Source organism: Lithobates pipiens, unplaced genomic scaffold (genome assembly GCF_037356315.1).
Source record: "Lithobates pipiens isolate NorthernLeopardFrog02 unplaced genomic scaffold, aLitPip1_a1.2 Scaffold_28, whole genome shotgun sequence".
NCBI lineage: Eukaryota > Metazoa > Chordata > Amphibia > Anura > Ranidae > Lithobates > Lithobates pipiens.
The window spans coordinates 64202949-64221191 of NW_027507789.1; the positions used below are offsets into that span (position 1 = coordinate 64202949).

Genomic DNA, 18243 nt, shown 5'->3' on the forward strand with positions numbered 1-18243 from the left:
TATGTTTGCACAGCTAGTAATTATTTTGTGGCTGCAAATTTGACCTGTAGGTTTGTAAAGTTCGCCTCCCATTGAAGTCAATGGGGCCCGCCGCGAACGTTACGGTTCGCGAACTATCGGCCGCATTCGCGAAACGTCCCATCGGAAGTTCGTCCATCACTACTAGGGAGCGATCAAGGGGTTAACTGTGTTCCCTCAGTGTGTTCTAACTGTAGGGGGGGTGGGCTCACTGGGACATGACAGAGATCACTGGGAACAGACATGTCATTAGGCAAAACGGGAAATCCCCTTGTTTACATAGGCAGATCCCCATTCTGCCTCTGTATTAGGCGTTTGCGGGCTGCCGGTGGACATGGAGTCCACGCGGCAGGTGGGCACGCTCCCACAACGTGCATGAGTGCCACACGCCCACAACTGCGCCAGCTGACGTATAGCTATGGAAATTCGCACAGGGGAGCCAACCTTCCACCGTATAACGACGGTGGCTGGTAAGCAAGCAGTTAAACGATATTCAAATGGTACTAAGGGGCCCAAAGTGTGCCAAGAAATTATCCCCCACACCATCAGCCTGAACCATTGATACAAGGCAGGATAAATCCATGCTTTAATGTTGTTTACCACAAATTCTGACCCTACCATCTCAATGTCGCATCTGAAATCAAGACTTATCAGACCAGGCAATGTTTTTCCAATCTTCTATTGTCCAGTTTTGTTGAACCTGTGCGAATTGTATCCTCAGTTTCCCGTTTTTAGCTGACAGGAGTGGCACCCGGTTTGTTCTTCTGCTGCTGTAGCTCATCTGCTTCAAGGTTTGATGTGTTGTGCATTCAGAGAGGGTATTCTGCATACCTTGGTTGTAACGGGTGGTTATTTGAGTTATTGTTGCCTTTTTATCATCTAAAACCAGTCTGCTCATTCTAGTCTGACATCAATAAGGCATTTTCCTCCACACAACTGAGGCTCACTGGATAGTTTCTCTTTTTCAGACCATTCTCTGTAAACCGGAGAGATGGTTGTGTGTAAAAATCCCAGCAGATTATAGTTTTTTAAATACTCAGACCACCAACAACCATGTCACGTAAATCACTTCAATCTTCCTTTATTCCCTATTCTGATGCTCAGTTTGAACTACAGCAAGTCATCTTCACCACGTCTAGATGCCTAAATGCATTGAGTTGTTGCCATGTGATTGGCCGATTAGCAATTTGTGTTACCAAGCAACTGAACAGGTGTACCTAATAAAGTGGCTGGTGTGTGTGTGTATATCTATATTTATATATACATATATATACACATATAGATCTACATATATCTATATACATATAGATCTACATATATATATATATATATATATATATATATATATATATATACATATATAAATAGATCTATATACATACATACATATATATATATATATATACATATACATATATATACATATACACACACACACAGCTATATTTTTTAGCACACACATGTATGATTGTAGCCTTGCTCTCCTGTCTGTATAAAACATTCCCCAATTCGTGTCTAATTGTGAAGTACGTTGTGGTGGCCATTAGTAAGTGACATGATGTCAGCTCTTATTCCTCCACACACACCCCACCCAAGCATCCCAATGTTCATCCTTCCTGCAGCATGACTCTCCCAGCCATGACCTCACAGTCACACAGCCCAAGGCAGCGGCAGTCTACCACAAAGAGAAACTGAAATGGACAAGCCGAACAGCCAATGAACACACAGAACGCAGACCGGCATTTCCGATCCTCTTTTCCCATTGGCTGTTTTATTTCAATTAAGGCGGGACATTCCTTAACGCCACATGCGAGAGCATCGTCTAAAAAAATAAAAAAAAGAGATTCCAGACAGACAGGACGAACGACCAACCACGGAGCCCGGTCATCGGCACCTTCCAATGACAGACTCCGTAACGGTTCGAAGCAGCCAATCACTACTCACCAGGGGCGTGCCTCGGTATATAAATTGCGCAGCTGCCTTCACAAGCGGATAGTCGCTGCCAAAAAATAGAAAAAGAAGACATGTCTACCACAGCTACGTTCCAAGGACTGGACCCCGAGGGCCGCAGCAGTTCTAGGTGAGGCCTGTCAGACACGGCGGGGGGATGTGAGGGTGGGTTGTGTCCGGGTGTTGAGGCGGAAGGACCGTGCGCTGTGTGAGGGAAGGTGGATGGAGGATGTATGAGGCGTGCGGTCCTCTCTCTAGTCACAGATGCTGCTCGTGAGCTCACCCCAGTGAGAGGAGTGCGGGGCTCAGCCATTGTCTTCCTCTCCCCGGGGATGTCCGCCCTCCTGGGTGAGGCACATAACAAAGGAAGGAGGCCGGGCTGTGCGACACACGGCTCGCTCCTCACATCTCCTCCATTTCTGCTGTCGCCTCACACCTGTAATCCTCATACTGATTAGGAATCATGGGCATCAGTTGGCATGATTGTCTCCAATTCCATATCTTGGCATATATCTTATAATATTTAGTGCCAACAGATTGTGCTGGGCTTTATAATATACAAGTGGGCCCTGCTCATAGAAGCTTGCAATCTAATAGGGTGGGGCAAGTGGTACTAAAGGTAATGACTAGGGATGTGCTGATGCCAATTTTTGTAAGATGAAGTATGAGTACCAATACCATTCCTCAAGTACCTGCTGCCAACTACCGACACCCATTGTTAATGTCAAATGATTCAGGGCTGGTGTGCAGCACAATTTCCAGCCCCTCCGGTGTGACACTGCAAATCTCACAATGGTGGCCACTCGATCAGGGGTGCTGCCCCCTTATTCATCTGCCTGGCCCCCAATCTACTTGTGGGACACGATATGAATGGATTCCAATTTTTTTTTTTTGTTTTGAAGCATGTGATTGGAGCCTGAGCTTTTGGCATAAAAAAGGTGGCCTTGAGCCTTCCCAGTTGTGACAATAGCGACTAGTCACTATTTTCACAATGATTCTCCTCGCAGCCAATCAGGAAGGGGGTCTTGAGACCTGTTTCCTGACTGGCCAAAAGAAGCAATCCTATTGGCCTAGGAGGAGATGCAGGAGAAGCCGCCGCCCGTTGGGAAGTGCTGCCTGCACCATGAGGGAGTGTGCAATTGGACCAACCTGGGGTGGGGGGGGTTGCATTGTTTGCCACCTCCGCCCAACAAAAACCCCAGCTGCTGCTGATGTCGCACCCGGGCTGAAAATTGTACTTGGCTCTTTTTGAAATCGCTCTGTGGCTGGCTACATAGACTAGCCTTTTGCTTCATATGTAATGCAAATCAGATGCTGTTCAAAACTTATCCAATTTGCATATATGTGAACTGGGGCTAGGTTTTATTAGAGCATTTGGATAAGTACAAGGACTTTGTGTAAATGTTTAAGCCCCATACTCACGGGTCAAATGTCAGGAGACAGTGGGTGGTTAAACATCCACTTTGGCACATGTCGGTCTGTCCAACCGAAGCCGTTCGGCGAGCTTCTTGTAGATGCTCATGCTGGAAAACCAGCAGTCCACCAACTCCTGGTCAGGGCTCAGCCACTGGCAGAGTGCTTATCAGTGTTCTGGCAGGGGTGGCACCCCCTGTTAGAAAGCAACTACTCAGTGGGGGAGATCGTTGACTTAACCTCTCATGGTTGGTACAGCTACTCCGACCAGAGCTGTCAGTTTTTTTTTTTTTTTTCATGCAACCTGCAGGGCTGCTCAAACTACCCAGTTTTAGTATTGGTGCAATGCTAGTAATGGCTGTGGGGGGTTAGCTGAGGGAGATTAAAGTTTATTTGTTAGGTGGAGGCAGGATAGCCTTCCCTGAGATGCGTTTTCAGAGATTTCCTAAAGCAGGGGTTTCCAACCTGCAGGCAGTATGTGCCCCCAAGGGAATTTGGCATGCTGCTTTGGTTTTTCTGGAAGGATGCTGTGCCAAGGCCACACACATTTGTATGGATGTTAAAGATGCTGTGCAAAGATGGCAGTCGTGACAGCCTACATTGATAAGTCAGGCAAATGCACATCTGAAGGGATGCTGGGGCTGCCATATTTGCAATAGCGGCGCCAGTAAATGCTGCATGGCTGTACCCCACCCACAACTCCCATGTTGCCACACAGCACAGGCTATATTCACACTGGCAATTAGGCCTGGTGCAAATTGTAGCGTCAGTTCCTCCTGCTGCTCAGCAGAAAGGTGCAGCTGCTGTCCTTGTTCATTGCATTGTATTCCAGACAGTTTTTCTGCTTTCCTAATAAAAACAAACTACACGAGAGCAGTGTGGTCAGTTTCTGGTTGTGCTGATAACATAATCTGCTCTCCAGTGATTAGACTGGTGCTGTCACCCCCTGCCTGATCTGCCATTTATTGGCATGACCAGTGTGCTACAGCTTCTCCTTCCCAGTTCTAAAATCCTTATGCAACTGAGAATAGCAGTTAAACGATCACTTGTGGGGGGGGGGGGGGGGGGGAGGTAATTATAATGCGTATAAATGCTTGGCTTTCATTTCTATTTTACACTGAATGTGGTGTTCTTAAAAGGTGAGGGTTCACATACTTTAAATGGCTGGATCACCAGGTGAAAATGACAGTGCAGCATTACAAACCCATACATGCTCGCCTGTGGATGCAGCAGGTCTATTGCAGCTCTCAGTACTGGCTCTTAAAGAGGAAGTAAACCCTGATGGGTTTACTTCCTCTTTTTTTCCCTGCAAAGGTAAAGCATAATGGACTACTATGCATCGCATAGTAGCTCATTATGTGTCACTTACCTGACACAGGAGCCAGCGAAGTCGCCGCTGATCCCTGTAGTCCGCCGCGTCCATCTTGCTGGTGGCGTCTCGCAGCTCCGACCAATGACAGCGGCGAAGCCGCGATGACGTCACTCCCGCGCATGCGCACGGGAGTCGCGCCTCGCAGCTCCGCCGCTGTCATACGGCGAGGCCGCGATGACGTCACTCCCGCGCATGCGCACGGGAGTCGACAAATTTGGCAAATCCATTCTTGGATTTGCCGCATTTAGTGCGCATGCGCGCCGCTGTGGTGGACAGCGGTGCCCATTTTCGGGCAAATATCTCCTAAACCATATAGGTTTAGGAGATATTGCTTGGACCTATAGGTAAGCCTTAATCTAGGCTTACCTATAGGTCCAAGTTGTTTGGAAGGGTTTACTTCCTCTTTAACTGAGCAATCACTAGGCTACTGATTGGTCCTCACAAAGTAGAGAGGTGACTGTCAGCACTATTTCTGGGCATCAATGGAGTGCCAGGCTGTGGAGGGTGCAGGAGCGGCTGGCAGTGGATCTTGACGTTGTCGGTCACAGGATTGCACTCCTGTGAGCCACAAGTGTGGCCAAAAGCTTTGACCATACTGCTTTTTTTTTTTTTTTTTTTTTTTAAGGGGAGCTTAAAAACTAATGCAGCCCATCCCATTCAAGGACTAGTAAGCTGCAATACAATTTTGGATTCAAGATTTTGGATAAAGGTAAAACTTTGTGCAGTGGGCTCCCCCAATCCTTACCTGAGCCCCCTGGTCCAGAAATGTTAATGATGGCATTGGCTGTATGGGGACTCTCCCTCATTGGCTGAAACAGTCAATGGCAGACCATTGCTGTCAATCACGGCCAGTGAGCCAATGAGAGTGGGGGCATGGCTTAGCTTTGGCTCTTAGGGATGCCTAGAGCATTGGTTCAGAACAAGCACGCAGCCATACCCCCAGGGAAACTGCTTTTTGGGGGGGGGGGGGTGACTGCTTGAGGGGGAGGAGTTGGGAACACTGGCCGGGGAACTGAAGAGGATCAGGCTGCTCTGTGCTTAAAATATTGCACAGAGCTGGTAAGTAGTAACATGCCTGTTTAAAAAAAAAAACATCCCAAAGCTTTAGGATCACTTACACTTTAAAGCACCAAAAATTCATGTACATGTGTTTATAAATAAAACTGAGGTTGATGGGTGCCAAAAATCCACTGCCCGAGACTTTAATGGGGTCTGGGAGCACCGGTCCAAATATCACATGGGGAATGTGATTTCCACTGTCATGCATTGCAGTGTGCTGGCACACAGGAGAAATAATACAAGTGTGAACGGGGCTCTGCAATGCACATGAGATCAGCATTTGAGTGTCTGGAGCACATAAACAATGGTGTTTTCTTGCAGAGATTTTTTTTCTAGTGTAAGAAAACACAGGTCCCTGGAGTGTTGTAAACAAGCCCTTATAAATGACTGCTGTGCAAAAACTAGAATTGCTTTGTCAGGGATTTTATTTTGCTGGACAACCCAGCTGTAAATAAAGCAGAATGACTTAATTTAAAAAAAAAACTGTTCCTAGATGGTGTCGGCCCATAATGTCCCAGTTAGCAAGTTTTGTTAGACTTGCCTGATCTCCCCCCCCCCCCCCCCCCCCCCTGCACTGCAAGTGTTCCCACTAGTCACTGGCACTTGACAGGTTCAGGAATGCAGAAAAAAATATATTTGCCTAGATGGCTGCAGCACCAATCCCAGGTGCAGCTGTCCCCTGCTGCTTCTACCCCAAGAACTGAGCAGTTAAACCCTGCTGATCACTCAGCTCTCCTCCTCTGCTCTGAGCAGGACTGTGACTTAGTGGCTCGCTGCTTCCCCAGCACTCGGTGGAGTACTGGGCTGTGGAGGGGGCAGGAGGACTGGTTAAGGCATTCAGTGGCATGCTGAGCCAGCTGCCATTGCAGGTTTCTGGGTCTGTGAAGCTGTAATCTTCCCCAAACCTGGACTGGCTGAGTGACATCACCCTGCTGCAGTTCTGTGATCCATAGAAGTATAGTCAGAAATTGTCTTAGTGGATGTAAACCCCAATTTTTTTTTTTTTTGTCTGGCACAAAATAAAGCATGGAATTTCAGATCAGCTGTGCCCAGTCTTGGCACAGTTAATCTAGCTCTGAGCAATCCTCATATATCTAATTTCAGTGAAATAAAACAAGCTGTGAAAACTTTTCTGTTCTTCCCCCTTGCTGTGTTTGACAGGTGATTTACATATCTTGTGCATTAATTCCCACCCCACTATCTTCTTCAGCAGCTCTGCAAGGATTGGCTGTTCCACACCTCAGCATGATTTGGCATGCTGAAGTCATGTGGGGACTTTTCTGGGTTTTGACTGGATGTTAGTGATCATAGCAGAAGTTCAGTGTAAGAAATACACAGGAGAAAATGCATATTGATAAGGGGAGTCTACTGACATCACAACTCCACCCACTGAGCCCTGGAAAACGGATCCATCCATGATCTGCAGTTTTGGGTCCCATAGCAGACAGAGGGGAGATGTTTGATAGAGAAGTATACATGCAGGAGGCATGTATAGCCTTCTAGATAACCAATATTGCAGTAATTTAGAAATGAGTGGGTTTTACATCCACTTTATCTTTTCTTAAAGTGGTTGTAAACCACGGATGTTCAAAAAACCTGAAAGGCAATGTGCTAGTATGCATCACATACTAGCACATTATGAAATGCTCACCCTGGAACAAAGCTCTCCAGCACTTTGAGGTCACTGCTGAGGACTGAAATGTTCCACCTGTCTTCTGGGTTGGCAAGCTCTAGCACTGATTGGCCAGAGCCGTGATGAAGTCTCCCTGCACATGTGCCCTTGGTTCCAGCACAAAGCTCAAGTTCTGGCAAGGTATGCTGGACCTTCAGATTGCATGCGCCAGTGATCTCTCTGGCTGCATCCAGGGTGAATAATGGTGCATGTTTATGAAACCTTTTACCTACAGGTAAGTCTTATTAAAGGCTTACCTGTAGGTAAAAATACCAAGCTGGGTTTACAACTGCTTTAAGTGAAACGATTGCAAAACTTTTGAGTGGAGGGATTAGAATATTTGTCAGGTTTTTATTCTGTGCCATGTTTAGGAGATGCGCCCTTTGTCTTTACGTCAAAAGCAAATTTTGAAGTGTCCCCAGAAATGTAATGGAGGAGGAAATCTTGCTAAGGGAACACTAGTTCTGGTGAGCTGGGGGTCCCCAAGAAATTCCTCTAGTTTGCAGGGATATGGGACAAATAGTGAAAAATCTTACTGGGGTATAACCCTCCCTTGCTCTATCCCAGATGAGGAAAAAAATCTGCCTTGGTTCTACTGCAATCTTCTCCTGGGTTCTACTGCAATCTTCTCCTGGGTTCACTCTTCATTTCTTTGGCTGGGCTGCAAAGTCACTGTCCCGCATGCACATGGGAGTTGCATATCCGTAGTTATGATGTACATGAATCTGTGCTGCTCAGCCTACATTAAAGCTAACAAGCAGAGGCATTTAAGACTTGAGACCCAAATACTTTTTGGTCATACAAATCATACCTGTCAGTTTTTAGTTCAATTTTGCCTTAACCACTTGCTGTCCAGCATATATTCAGTATATAAAGTCCTGGAGAGCAAGTGGTACTAGGATTATGGCTGCAGCCAGCAATCAGCTGTTGGGTAGGTCCTTATCTGCAAACTTGTCCTGAATGACTTCAATGTATTGAAGCTAGATGGTCAGTAAGAACAGCCAGGCACCTGCTATTTGCAGAATGGAGTCTAAAGGTAAATGGTTAACCTTTTTGCCTTCAACCATGGCTTATGGCAGTGTTTGTCAATTTATAGCTAAATGTCTCAAATGTGACTCCTGACACCACAAGGGCTGCACATAATGTTCAGTATATTTGATGCAAGAGGACTGTAAAACTGCAGATCAAGCTGGGATTAGCTGGTGGACAGGCAAAATATTTGGCTGGGGATATGATGAAGACCATCAAACTGGGGACATGTTGCATGAGGCTAGTAGATATCAATATTACCTGAGGGCTCCAGGTTGGGCACCAGGGGCTTATGGAATCAACATTACAGTAACCTTTTTTTCTTTTTTATTCTAGAATCCTGAGACCTCCAGGTGGTGGGTCCAACTTTGCTTTTGGTGTTGGTGATCCACAGAAGCAACAGCCTGTTAGAAAGCATAAGATGGCTTCCAACATATTTGGCATACCAGATGATGAACCGACTCCTGCATCCCATGCTTCAGAAAAAGGTAAACTTTGTTTTACCCCAACATTTTGTATTCCTCATATGTGCCTGCTGTACTGAGTAGGAGAAAGTATCCTGTTTGTTTTTCTCTGGGAAATCACTGGTGTTCCTGTCGGTCCCTCTGCTTTCCTATTTAAAAACTGAGTACACTAAGCAGAAGAGGGCACTGTAGTCAGTTCTCTAGCTGTGCTGGGAACTCGGCATGCTCTAATTGTGACTTTTCCTGACATGCCCCTGCTGCTCAGCTACTTACTGGGAGGCTCAATGTGCTGTTGCTTCTCCCACCAGCTCCTATGTAGCTGAGAACAAAGGAAATGTGGTCGCTTGTCTTTAGGAGTCCCCTAGACCTGCATACATATGGCTGTGCAGGAAGAGCTTCCTCTCTATTCCCAAGGTGGTGTGGATTATTTTAAGGCAACCCCCACCTCTGCCAGGGACACTTTGTAAATCTGCCTAACATTCCTCTTCTGGAGGGGAGGCCTCTGCACACTGCCCATCTGCCAAAAACAAGGTGGCTCTCCCTGAGCATGGAAGGGGGCAAGAGCTCATGGGAACCATCCAGCTAGGGGCAAATAAGAGGATCAGTCTGGCAGAAAAGATTTTCAGGTGAGAACCTCTTGTCTCCCAGGATAGTCCTGAGATCCTGGCTCCCATGTAGATGTTCCTACTGGCTGGAGGAAACACAAACTGAGGGTAGCTGAATGGAGGTTGCCTATCAAAGCTTTGAATGAGGTATTTCCTGTTGTAGGAGGAGCCATGATCTCTCAGGTGCTGTCCTGAGAATTTTTGGGAAAATGACAGGAGCTGGAGGTTGGCATTGCCAAATGTCAGCCTCAAAACCTTAACTGAGTATCTGCAAAAAGTGGGACAAATGCCTCCTGAGTTGGTGCAAACCTGGTGGCCAACTACAAGAAACTTCTGACCTCTGATTGCAAACAAGGGTTTTTGCTGCAAAGTACTAGGTCATGTTTTGCAAAGGGGTCAATTGCTTATTTCACCCATTAAAATGTAAATCAAATTATAACTTTTTAAAATGCATTTTTCAGGACTTTTTTGTTCTCACTGTTGAAATAAACATACCATTAAAATTAGACTGATCATTTGTTAGTGAACATACAAAAATCAGCAGGGATCACATACTTTTTCCTCACTGTACCTCCTGCAGGCCCCATAAGCACACAATCACACCTCCACCTGGCTGTCAGTGTCTTGTGTAGACATGGGGAGATCTGGTGTAAAGTGCAGTCTCTCATGAGATCCAGCCCAGCAAAAGCCTGGTCTTTCTGAGGTGAACAGGCCCATTAAATTACTGACTGGGGCAGAGTACATGATTGTGGTCATGCTGATACATGGAGTGCTGAGAGCTATCACTGCAGAGTAAGACTGGGACTGAGCCAGGCTGTGGCATGCTCCAATGATGGACATTGCCACCTTTCTTCTTGGAGCTTGGGCTACTTGGCAACTCTGCCTCTGCATATGTCGCTGCCAGCTTCCCTGCCACCTTTACTCTGGCTAAACACACAAAAGCCAGAGGTGGAAAGCAGTGTCCTCCTCCACACACACCATGAGATGTGTTCTGGAGGAGCCTGATGGGACAGCCAGCTACACACCTTTACTGACATGGGCAAGAGGTGTTAAAGCACACCACTGGCAAGGAGAGGAGCTAAGGCGGCGCATCATTCACTCATGATTCATCTGGTCTCCATCGATGCTGACTTTTTAGCGCTAAACATTTTGCCTTTCTTTTAAACTGTCTTACAAGGTTATTTACAATCACTTTAAGCAGAGTTTAGCTTATAAAACCTGAATCTTTTTCAGAGGGTACAGACTTTACTTCATACTCATTGGTCTTGAAGCTGTTGCTCTCCAACTGAGGGCCACATGATCAGTACTTATGCATTTTCAAACATCCTACTTGGCTACACTATGCATTGGTGGTTTTGCAGAGCTGCACCTACCCTTCCTGAGTGCCCCGTAGCAAGCTGCTTGCTGTGGGGGCACTTGTGCATGTGTGTGCTTTCCATAAGACTCCCTCCTGGCTGATTGACAGCAGTGGGATCCAATGGTTCCTGCTGCTGTCTGAGCCGATCAGGAAGGGGTGCCCATCACTGAATTGAGATCAGGCTCAGGTAAATATTGGGGGGAGAAGACTTGGGGAGCTGCATAGAATTCATGCAAAGGAAGCTGTCATGTTCAGAATTTAGCAGAAGTAAAACGCAAGGTTTGGCTTTTAAAACCATAGCTTGGGGCAACTTCAGTGCCTTTCTCTACTCCACTTGCATTTTGCTGTACTTGGTATGAGATTGTACCTTTTGGCTGGGATAGCCAAATGCCTAATTCAGTTAATACACAAGTGTGCCACTGCCCTTTAAGTAAGCATCAACAGAAGATGTAGATATTCTATAGTCTCTCGTATATCCACTTTACTCCTCAAATATCTAAAATTCCCATAACTTGATGCACATCAACTAAATGAGTGAAATCAAGCATAGGGCATAAGTGCAATAGTTCCTCCTGGGTAATGCACTTAAATCACCAGTGCAAAAAACTATTCACGGAAATGGGTATTAAGTGAACCACAATTAAAGTTCATTAATGTGCTTCCAATCCCAGTTAAAGGTCCATAATATAAAGGTGAGTATTGGTTAGTGACTGCAGTGCAGAAAATCCAATTCCTTGTGTAGATGTGATCGCACTCCCATAAACCATGCGCAGCTCACCTCAGAAAACTAAGCAGGTCAACAGTGCCTTGTTGATCCATTACATCAGGTTGCCATACATTCTTTCTGTTGCCCAGGTCTAGCAGCACTTTGATGATTGCTTCCTCCCAATGGTTTGCTACACCCTCCAATCTGCATTGACCATATACAATCTAAATTTAGTAACTTCATGCAAAAAATGGTAATTTGCATAAAGGCAAATGGAAGTCAGTGTATGCAAGTTATTTCCAGCTGTGATGGGGAAGTGATGTCACCTGGCTCCTCACGATATGTTGTATCATGCAACTTCCTCAGGGCTCATGCAGAGTTGGTGAACTGCAAGTGGCGCAAAGTGGGTCATGCTAACGGGTAGTTTAGCATCTTGAAAGCCGGTATGACATCTATTGAGATGCATTTGGACACTCCAGACAATGTAACCAGAAATTTATGGGAATTTTTATTTTCACTATTGAAACTTTGGCACTAATTTAGACTTGAGCGTCTGCTTTAATTTGGACCCAGGAAGTACCTCTAACCTTTTTACTCTTGGTACCAGATTAGTTCTTTGCTCTTGGGTACCTTCTATTTGCTTCAGTAGACTTGGTGCTCTGCTGTGTTCCCCAAACCTCTGCAGAGCTTAGAGGCCTCAGGGTTCACTGGTTGCTGTTCAGGGCCTTGTTAAGCTTTGTAACTTTATAATCCCTGACAAATTTAAAAATCCAAACCTTCTGTAAGGGTTTTTAGTCTTCAGATCCTTGCTTTAGCTTTTTTTTTTTTTTTTTTTTTTTTTTTTTTTTTTTTTTTACTTGCCTAGGTGGATGCAGGATGGGTCAGATGCTGCATATGTCAGCTGCACTGGGAACCGAGCAACTGAACATTGCTGATTTCTTGGTACTGACAGCTCCCTCAGAGCACTGCAGACTGTCAGTCATGGTTCTCTGCTCTGCCCCTCCTTGCTCATTGAGTGCTGAGCTGTGATAGTGGCCAGCTCGGTCTCTCAGGCTTGCTGTGCTGGGTGTCAGTCCAGACTGACTTCAGGGACTCCAGCAGAGTGGACTTCAGCCTGCTCTCTGAAAACAGGTCAAAGGAGTGCAACATGAACTGATCCATAGGAGAAATGCAGCCAAACAAGCTTTGGCTGTTCTTGTGTAAAAAAAAAAAAGTAAAGCACTGCCTATTCCCTGACCTGCAAAATAAAAGCATAATGTGCTAGTATGCATCAAATACTAGCACATTATTTTAAAGTTTCCTGCAAACAAAGCCCTCGTTGTCACTGCTGGGGGCTGCATCTGGCTTTGCCCATCTTCCTTCTGGGTCCAGACTTCGGCTGTGTGACTGGCAGGAGCCACGTGACTTTACTTATGTGCACAGGACTCTGAAGAAACTACATGGGTGGCCATTCGGAGTGCATGCACCGATGGCATATGCAGTAAAACTCCTAAACTGTGCATGTTTATGAGATTTACAGTACCTAATAGATACAATCAATGGAAGTTTCCACTTTAAGTGAAGTACTCCTATTTTGTGCTGCATAGTTTAACATGGTTGCTAAGGTTGAATAGACACCACTCCATCCCGTTCAACCTCAGTGTCTACAATTGTCCCTATCCCTGTACATTGCACACTCACATTGATCCCTACCCTCAAGGAGCCCACAATAGTTCAAGGCCAGCATCTTATTAAATCATGCACATAAAGTGCCCACAATGGGCCATATTGGCTTTATATTTGCTGTGGTATGGAATTCCAGACAGTGTGCTCCTTTTCTGCATGGTGGATGGCAGCAATCAGGCAAGTTTAAGAATCAGATCACAAGTCCTTGGAGCTGATTGGGTAGTGGGTAAAGCATAACAATCAAACCTGTACAGTTGGGTACATATATTTGGACAAGGGCTCAAATTTTATTTGCAGTATTTACCAAAACATATTCAATCTATAGTTATATAATTGATATGGGCTGAAAGTGCACACTCCGAGACTCCATTCACACCTGAGCATTTTGTAGCTTGAAGCCTGAAGCTACAAAACTAGAGGGGGAAAAATCTATTCTCAATGGAGATGGTTCACATCGCCACTCCATGTCGCCTGAAGCTCAAACAAGTTCCGGACCCTTTTTTGTCGCTCGACTCGGGCAGATTTGGGCATTTTTCTTCTTTTAACATTGGTGACCTTTTTACCCTGCACAAAATCACGCTATTTTCTGCTTGAAAACGCTACGCTCAGGTGTGAATGCAGCCTTAATTTGAGGGTATGTACATCCAAATCATCAGAAGGGTTTAGGAATTGCAGCTCTTGACACAAACAAGCCTTCACAATCACTTCAAGTTATACTTGCTGCCTCTGTGTAGTTGGCTTTGCATTGAGCACCCTGGGTCCCTCTGTGCTACTCCTGGTCCCTCCCTCTAAATGCCCCTCAGCCAGCAGCTTTCTAAAGGGGCACCCAAACCCTGTCAGAGCTGTGTATACATTCAGACATGGAGCCCCAACCTGGCCCTGCCCCCTCTCCCCTGACTGGCTCCCGCAGCTGTCAGTCAGTGGAGCCACTGCTCTCAGCCAATCAGTGTCTTGGCTGGCTGAGGGGATTGTGGACCATGCTGGGCAGAGAAGGGGCTCGGATTGGGGGGGGGGGGGGTGTTGGGTACTTGGGAGGCTGCTGCAGTTTTTGTTTTTGGGAGCAAAAGTAATTAACCACTTCCCGTCCAGCGCACGACGATGTACGTCGACAGAATGGCACGGGCAGGCATATTGGCGTACAGGTACGTCCAATATTCGTTGCCGCCGTGCCATCGGGAGCGCGCCAGCGGCGCGCTCCCGCGCTGGTCGGGACCCCCGTGAGTCCGGTCGCGGGACCCGCGGACTCGATCGCCGCGGGCATCCCCGCGATCGTCTCACGGAGCGCCTGAATGGAGGAAATGCTGTATAAACAACATTTTCCCATTCTGCCTAGCAACTAGTGACGCTGATCTCTGCTCCATGTGATTGGAGCAGAGATCAGTGTACACTAAATGAAAGCCCAACCCCCCCCCCACAGTTAGTAACACACCCCTAGGAACACTTAACCCCTACACTGCCACCCACAGGTTAACCCTTTCACTGCCAGTGTCATTTACACAGGAATCACTGCATTTATATAGCAGTGATTACTGTATAAATGACAATGGTCCCAAAAATGTGTCAAATGTCCGATGGGTCCCCGACAATGTCGCAGTCACAATAAAAATCGCAGATCGCCACCATTACTAGTAAAAAAAAATAATAAAAAATTATTAATAAAAATGCTATAAAACTATCCCTATTTTGTAAACGCTATAACTTTTGCGCAAACCAATCAATAATCGCTTATTGCGATTTTTTTTTTTTACCAAAAATATGTAGAATACGTATCGGCCTAAATTGAGGGAAAAAAATGTTTTTTTATATATTTTGGGGGATATTATAACAAAGTAAAAAATAATGCGTTTTTTTCAAAATTGTCGCTCTATTTTTGTTTATAGCGCAAAAAATAAAAACCTCAGGGGTGATCAAATACCACCAAAAGAAAGCTCTATTTGTGGGAAAAAAAGGACGTCCATTTTGTTTGAGAGCCACGTCGCACGACCGCGCAATTGTCAGTTAAAGCGACGCAGTGCCGAATCGCAAAAAGTGGTCTGGTCTTTGACCAGCAAATTGGTCCGGTCTGAAAGTGGTTAAACAGTTGACTCAAACAAAAGCTGTTTCATGGCCAGATGTGGGCTACTCAGAAGCAACTCCAGAGCTTTTACCTGCTACAATGAAAAACCAAAAGTGTGGTATTTGGAATCTATTGCTGTGAACCTGTATCATGCATTCAAATGAGCTGTCCATGCAAGTGAAATGGGTCATTGTAAGGCCTGATCTTGCCCATGCAGGACAAGATAAAGGGAATACAGGGGTGTGAGGGAATGCCCTTTGCAGAGTCACCCTACCAATCATGAGGTAAAAAACCTTTGTTACTGAACACAGGGTTCATTGTTTGTAAATATACTGCTGGAAAGAAATGTAAGCAGTTTATCTCTTGTGAATTCTATCGTGTCTGGTTAAAGCTTGTAGTTTTCATTCTGCTCACTGTCCTATAAGGCTGCAGGACCCCAGACCCCCTGGGCAGTGCTGATTGGACCTGTACTTATCACATGCACTCTTCCAAGAGCAAAAAACTATAGCAATACAAACCACATGTGCAGCTTGTCCCCTAGCCTGTTAGGATATTGTTTGGAGACAGTGGATGGAGGAAGCAGAAGACAAGATCAAACTGTCTTTCTACACAATGCAGAGGATTAACCCCTTAGGTTCCAGTGTGTAACAACTTGCTTTACTGCAAATGGACTGATTTTTACGGTTGTGGCTTTAGTAACATGTTAAGATTCTATAAAGGCTGTAAAAGTGTTACCTGGTTTACATTGCCAATAACCCTGTAAATATCTTGCAGATAGCCAACATAGTTCAGCTTGTGGAAACCCAGAAGATGCTCAGGAAACATGTAATCAGGAAGAATGTGGAGAAGCTGCTGATCACATGGTTTGTATCTCTAATTCTAAACTAATAGTGACTGCCAATGCCTACCTACTGCTTTACTTTGTGTAGAAAAAATGGTCAGCTACAAATGATTCAGCTGGTGATGGCAGATGTCTTTTTTGCTCAGCCACAACTTGGAGCTCTGTTACTAGACATATTTTGCAACCTGTTAGAAAGTATTTGGTATGGTAGTTGTCACTTCTGACACGTCTCCACAGCTTAATGGCAGCCACAGTCCTTACACTGGCTTTTATTAGGCGTTTGGCTGAAGCTTCATTATAATGGCATGTCTAATGAGGAAAATAGTTAATGAATTGAGTGAATTGTGACTCTTGTGATGTCACTGCATTGCTGATGTGGAAACTACATTCCAGGTGTATGTGTCACTTCCATTACCCTTTAGTCACAGCAACTTTACTGCTCATAGTATTATGAGCTTCCTGAAACCTTGTTACTATATATGTAAATGCCAGGTTGTCTGGGGTTCAGCTTTTAAAAAAAGCTTGAACCTTTTAAACAAAAGCATTTGAGTGCATATATGGGAACAGTTTATATGCAAAGAGGATTTGAATTCAAAGTTGCATAGACTTGCCAGGTTGGTTGTCTGGCTGTTTCTGCAGTTAAGTGGAAGGTCATTCAATCCTAAGCATACTCTGCCTATTCTATCTGCCCTGTAAAGGAAAGATCTGGATACTTTAAGGGTGCTCTGGTCCAGTCAAGTGATTGGGTTCCAACACTGGCTGCAATGTAGAGGGACAGCAGATGCCCAATAGTAAGCCTATGGGTGATGTCGGCATGCAGGCTGTGCAACCCTTGTTGACAATCTCCTCACAAAAGCTGAGACTAGGTCATGTGACCTAACTAGGGTGCCCTCAGTATAGGTAAGTATACAGATCTTTATTTTTTTAGGGTAGATAGAATAGGCTTAGAATGGTAGTAGTAGATTTAAGTATAGCTGGTGCTTGACTGAACTTCCGTATTGGGCAAAACAGCTAGGCTACCTACCTGCCTCATTACCTGGTGGGATGGTAAGGAGTAGCAACCCCCAATGCAATTTGCAGGTTCACTTTAAACAAAGTGCAGGTTCAATTTAAAGCCACTATAATACCTTGTATAACCACATAAAACGAAAGCATTCTAATGTGACTATTTCTTTCCATTTAGGGTGAAGCAGAAGTACCAGGTGAGTAGCAAATGGTGTTGTGCAGTTACTGCTGTTTTCAGTGCATCTTCATATTCAGTATCTTGTTTTGCCACAATTCTTTCTCCATAGAAACAGAGCCTGGAAATGATGGATCTGAAGCTGATGGAGAAAGCATACAACCTGCTGCCCCTGTAGCAGTAGCCAGCAGGCGAAATCCTCCAGGAGGGAAGTCCAGTCTGGTCCTGGGCTAAAGAAACTAAACGGCTTTGGAATTTTTCTTTCACGTGACTGTACATGTGTTCTTGTTTGAAGCACTTTGTTCAACCCTCTCCTTGTGTTTGGATCTACTGGAAAAGGCATGAATGGTTTTCTATTCTCATGTTTGTACTTTTTTTTGTTTCACATAATAAACAATGTTAATGGTTATGCGTGTTGTGACTTGATGTACAGTAGGTATTATGCAGCATCTGCTCACTGTCTTCTAGCATTAATCTGCACACCAACAAATGTTGGTGTGGTTGTCAACAGGATTTGGTTCTGTTGAAGTGGTCTCAAGCCTAATCTTGACCACAGCCAGCTCTCATGTCAACTGATCTCTGGACTAAATCTGAAGGGTGCCTTGCCAGCTATGAAGTTTGCAGTCTGCTTGGTCTTGTATGCTTGCTGCACACTGCTCTTCAGACAACTAAAGCCTCTGTCCACAAGGCTTTAAATGTGAACTAATTGAACAATTTGGCATTACTTTTACCAAGCAACAGTAATTTGGGTCTAGTTCTAACTCTCTGCCATAATTACAGCAGGACAGTCCTTACCTGAAAGATCAGGTGTGAGTTTCTTTTTTTTTTTTTTTTTTGTTTTTTTTTTTTTTTTAAG

The 18243-nt window shown here is 45.1% G+C and overlaps 1 protein-coding gene across 1 annotated transcript; it reads left to right on the plus strand.

Annotated features, from left to right (window-relative positions):
* Positions 1-1935: 1935 nt before the first annotated feature.
* Positions 1936-17796, plus strand: JPT1 (Jupiter microtubule associated homolog 1). Its single transcript, XM_077459321.1, has 5 exons — positions 1936-2098; positions 8850-9001; positions 16141-16229; positions 17391-17409; positions 17500-17796. The coding sequence occupies exons 1-5, from the start codon at positions 2043-2045 to the stop codon at positions 17619-17621; spliced, it is 438 nt and encodes a 145-aa protein (XP_077315447.1). The 5' UTR covers positions 1936-2042; the 3' UTR covers positions 17622-17796.
* The last annotated feature ends 447 nt before the right edge of the window (positions 17797-18243 follow it).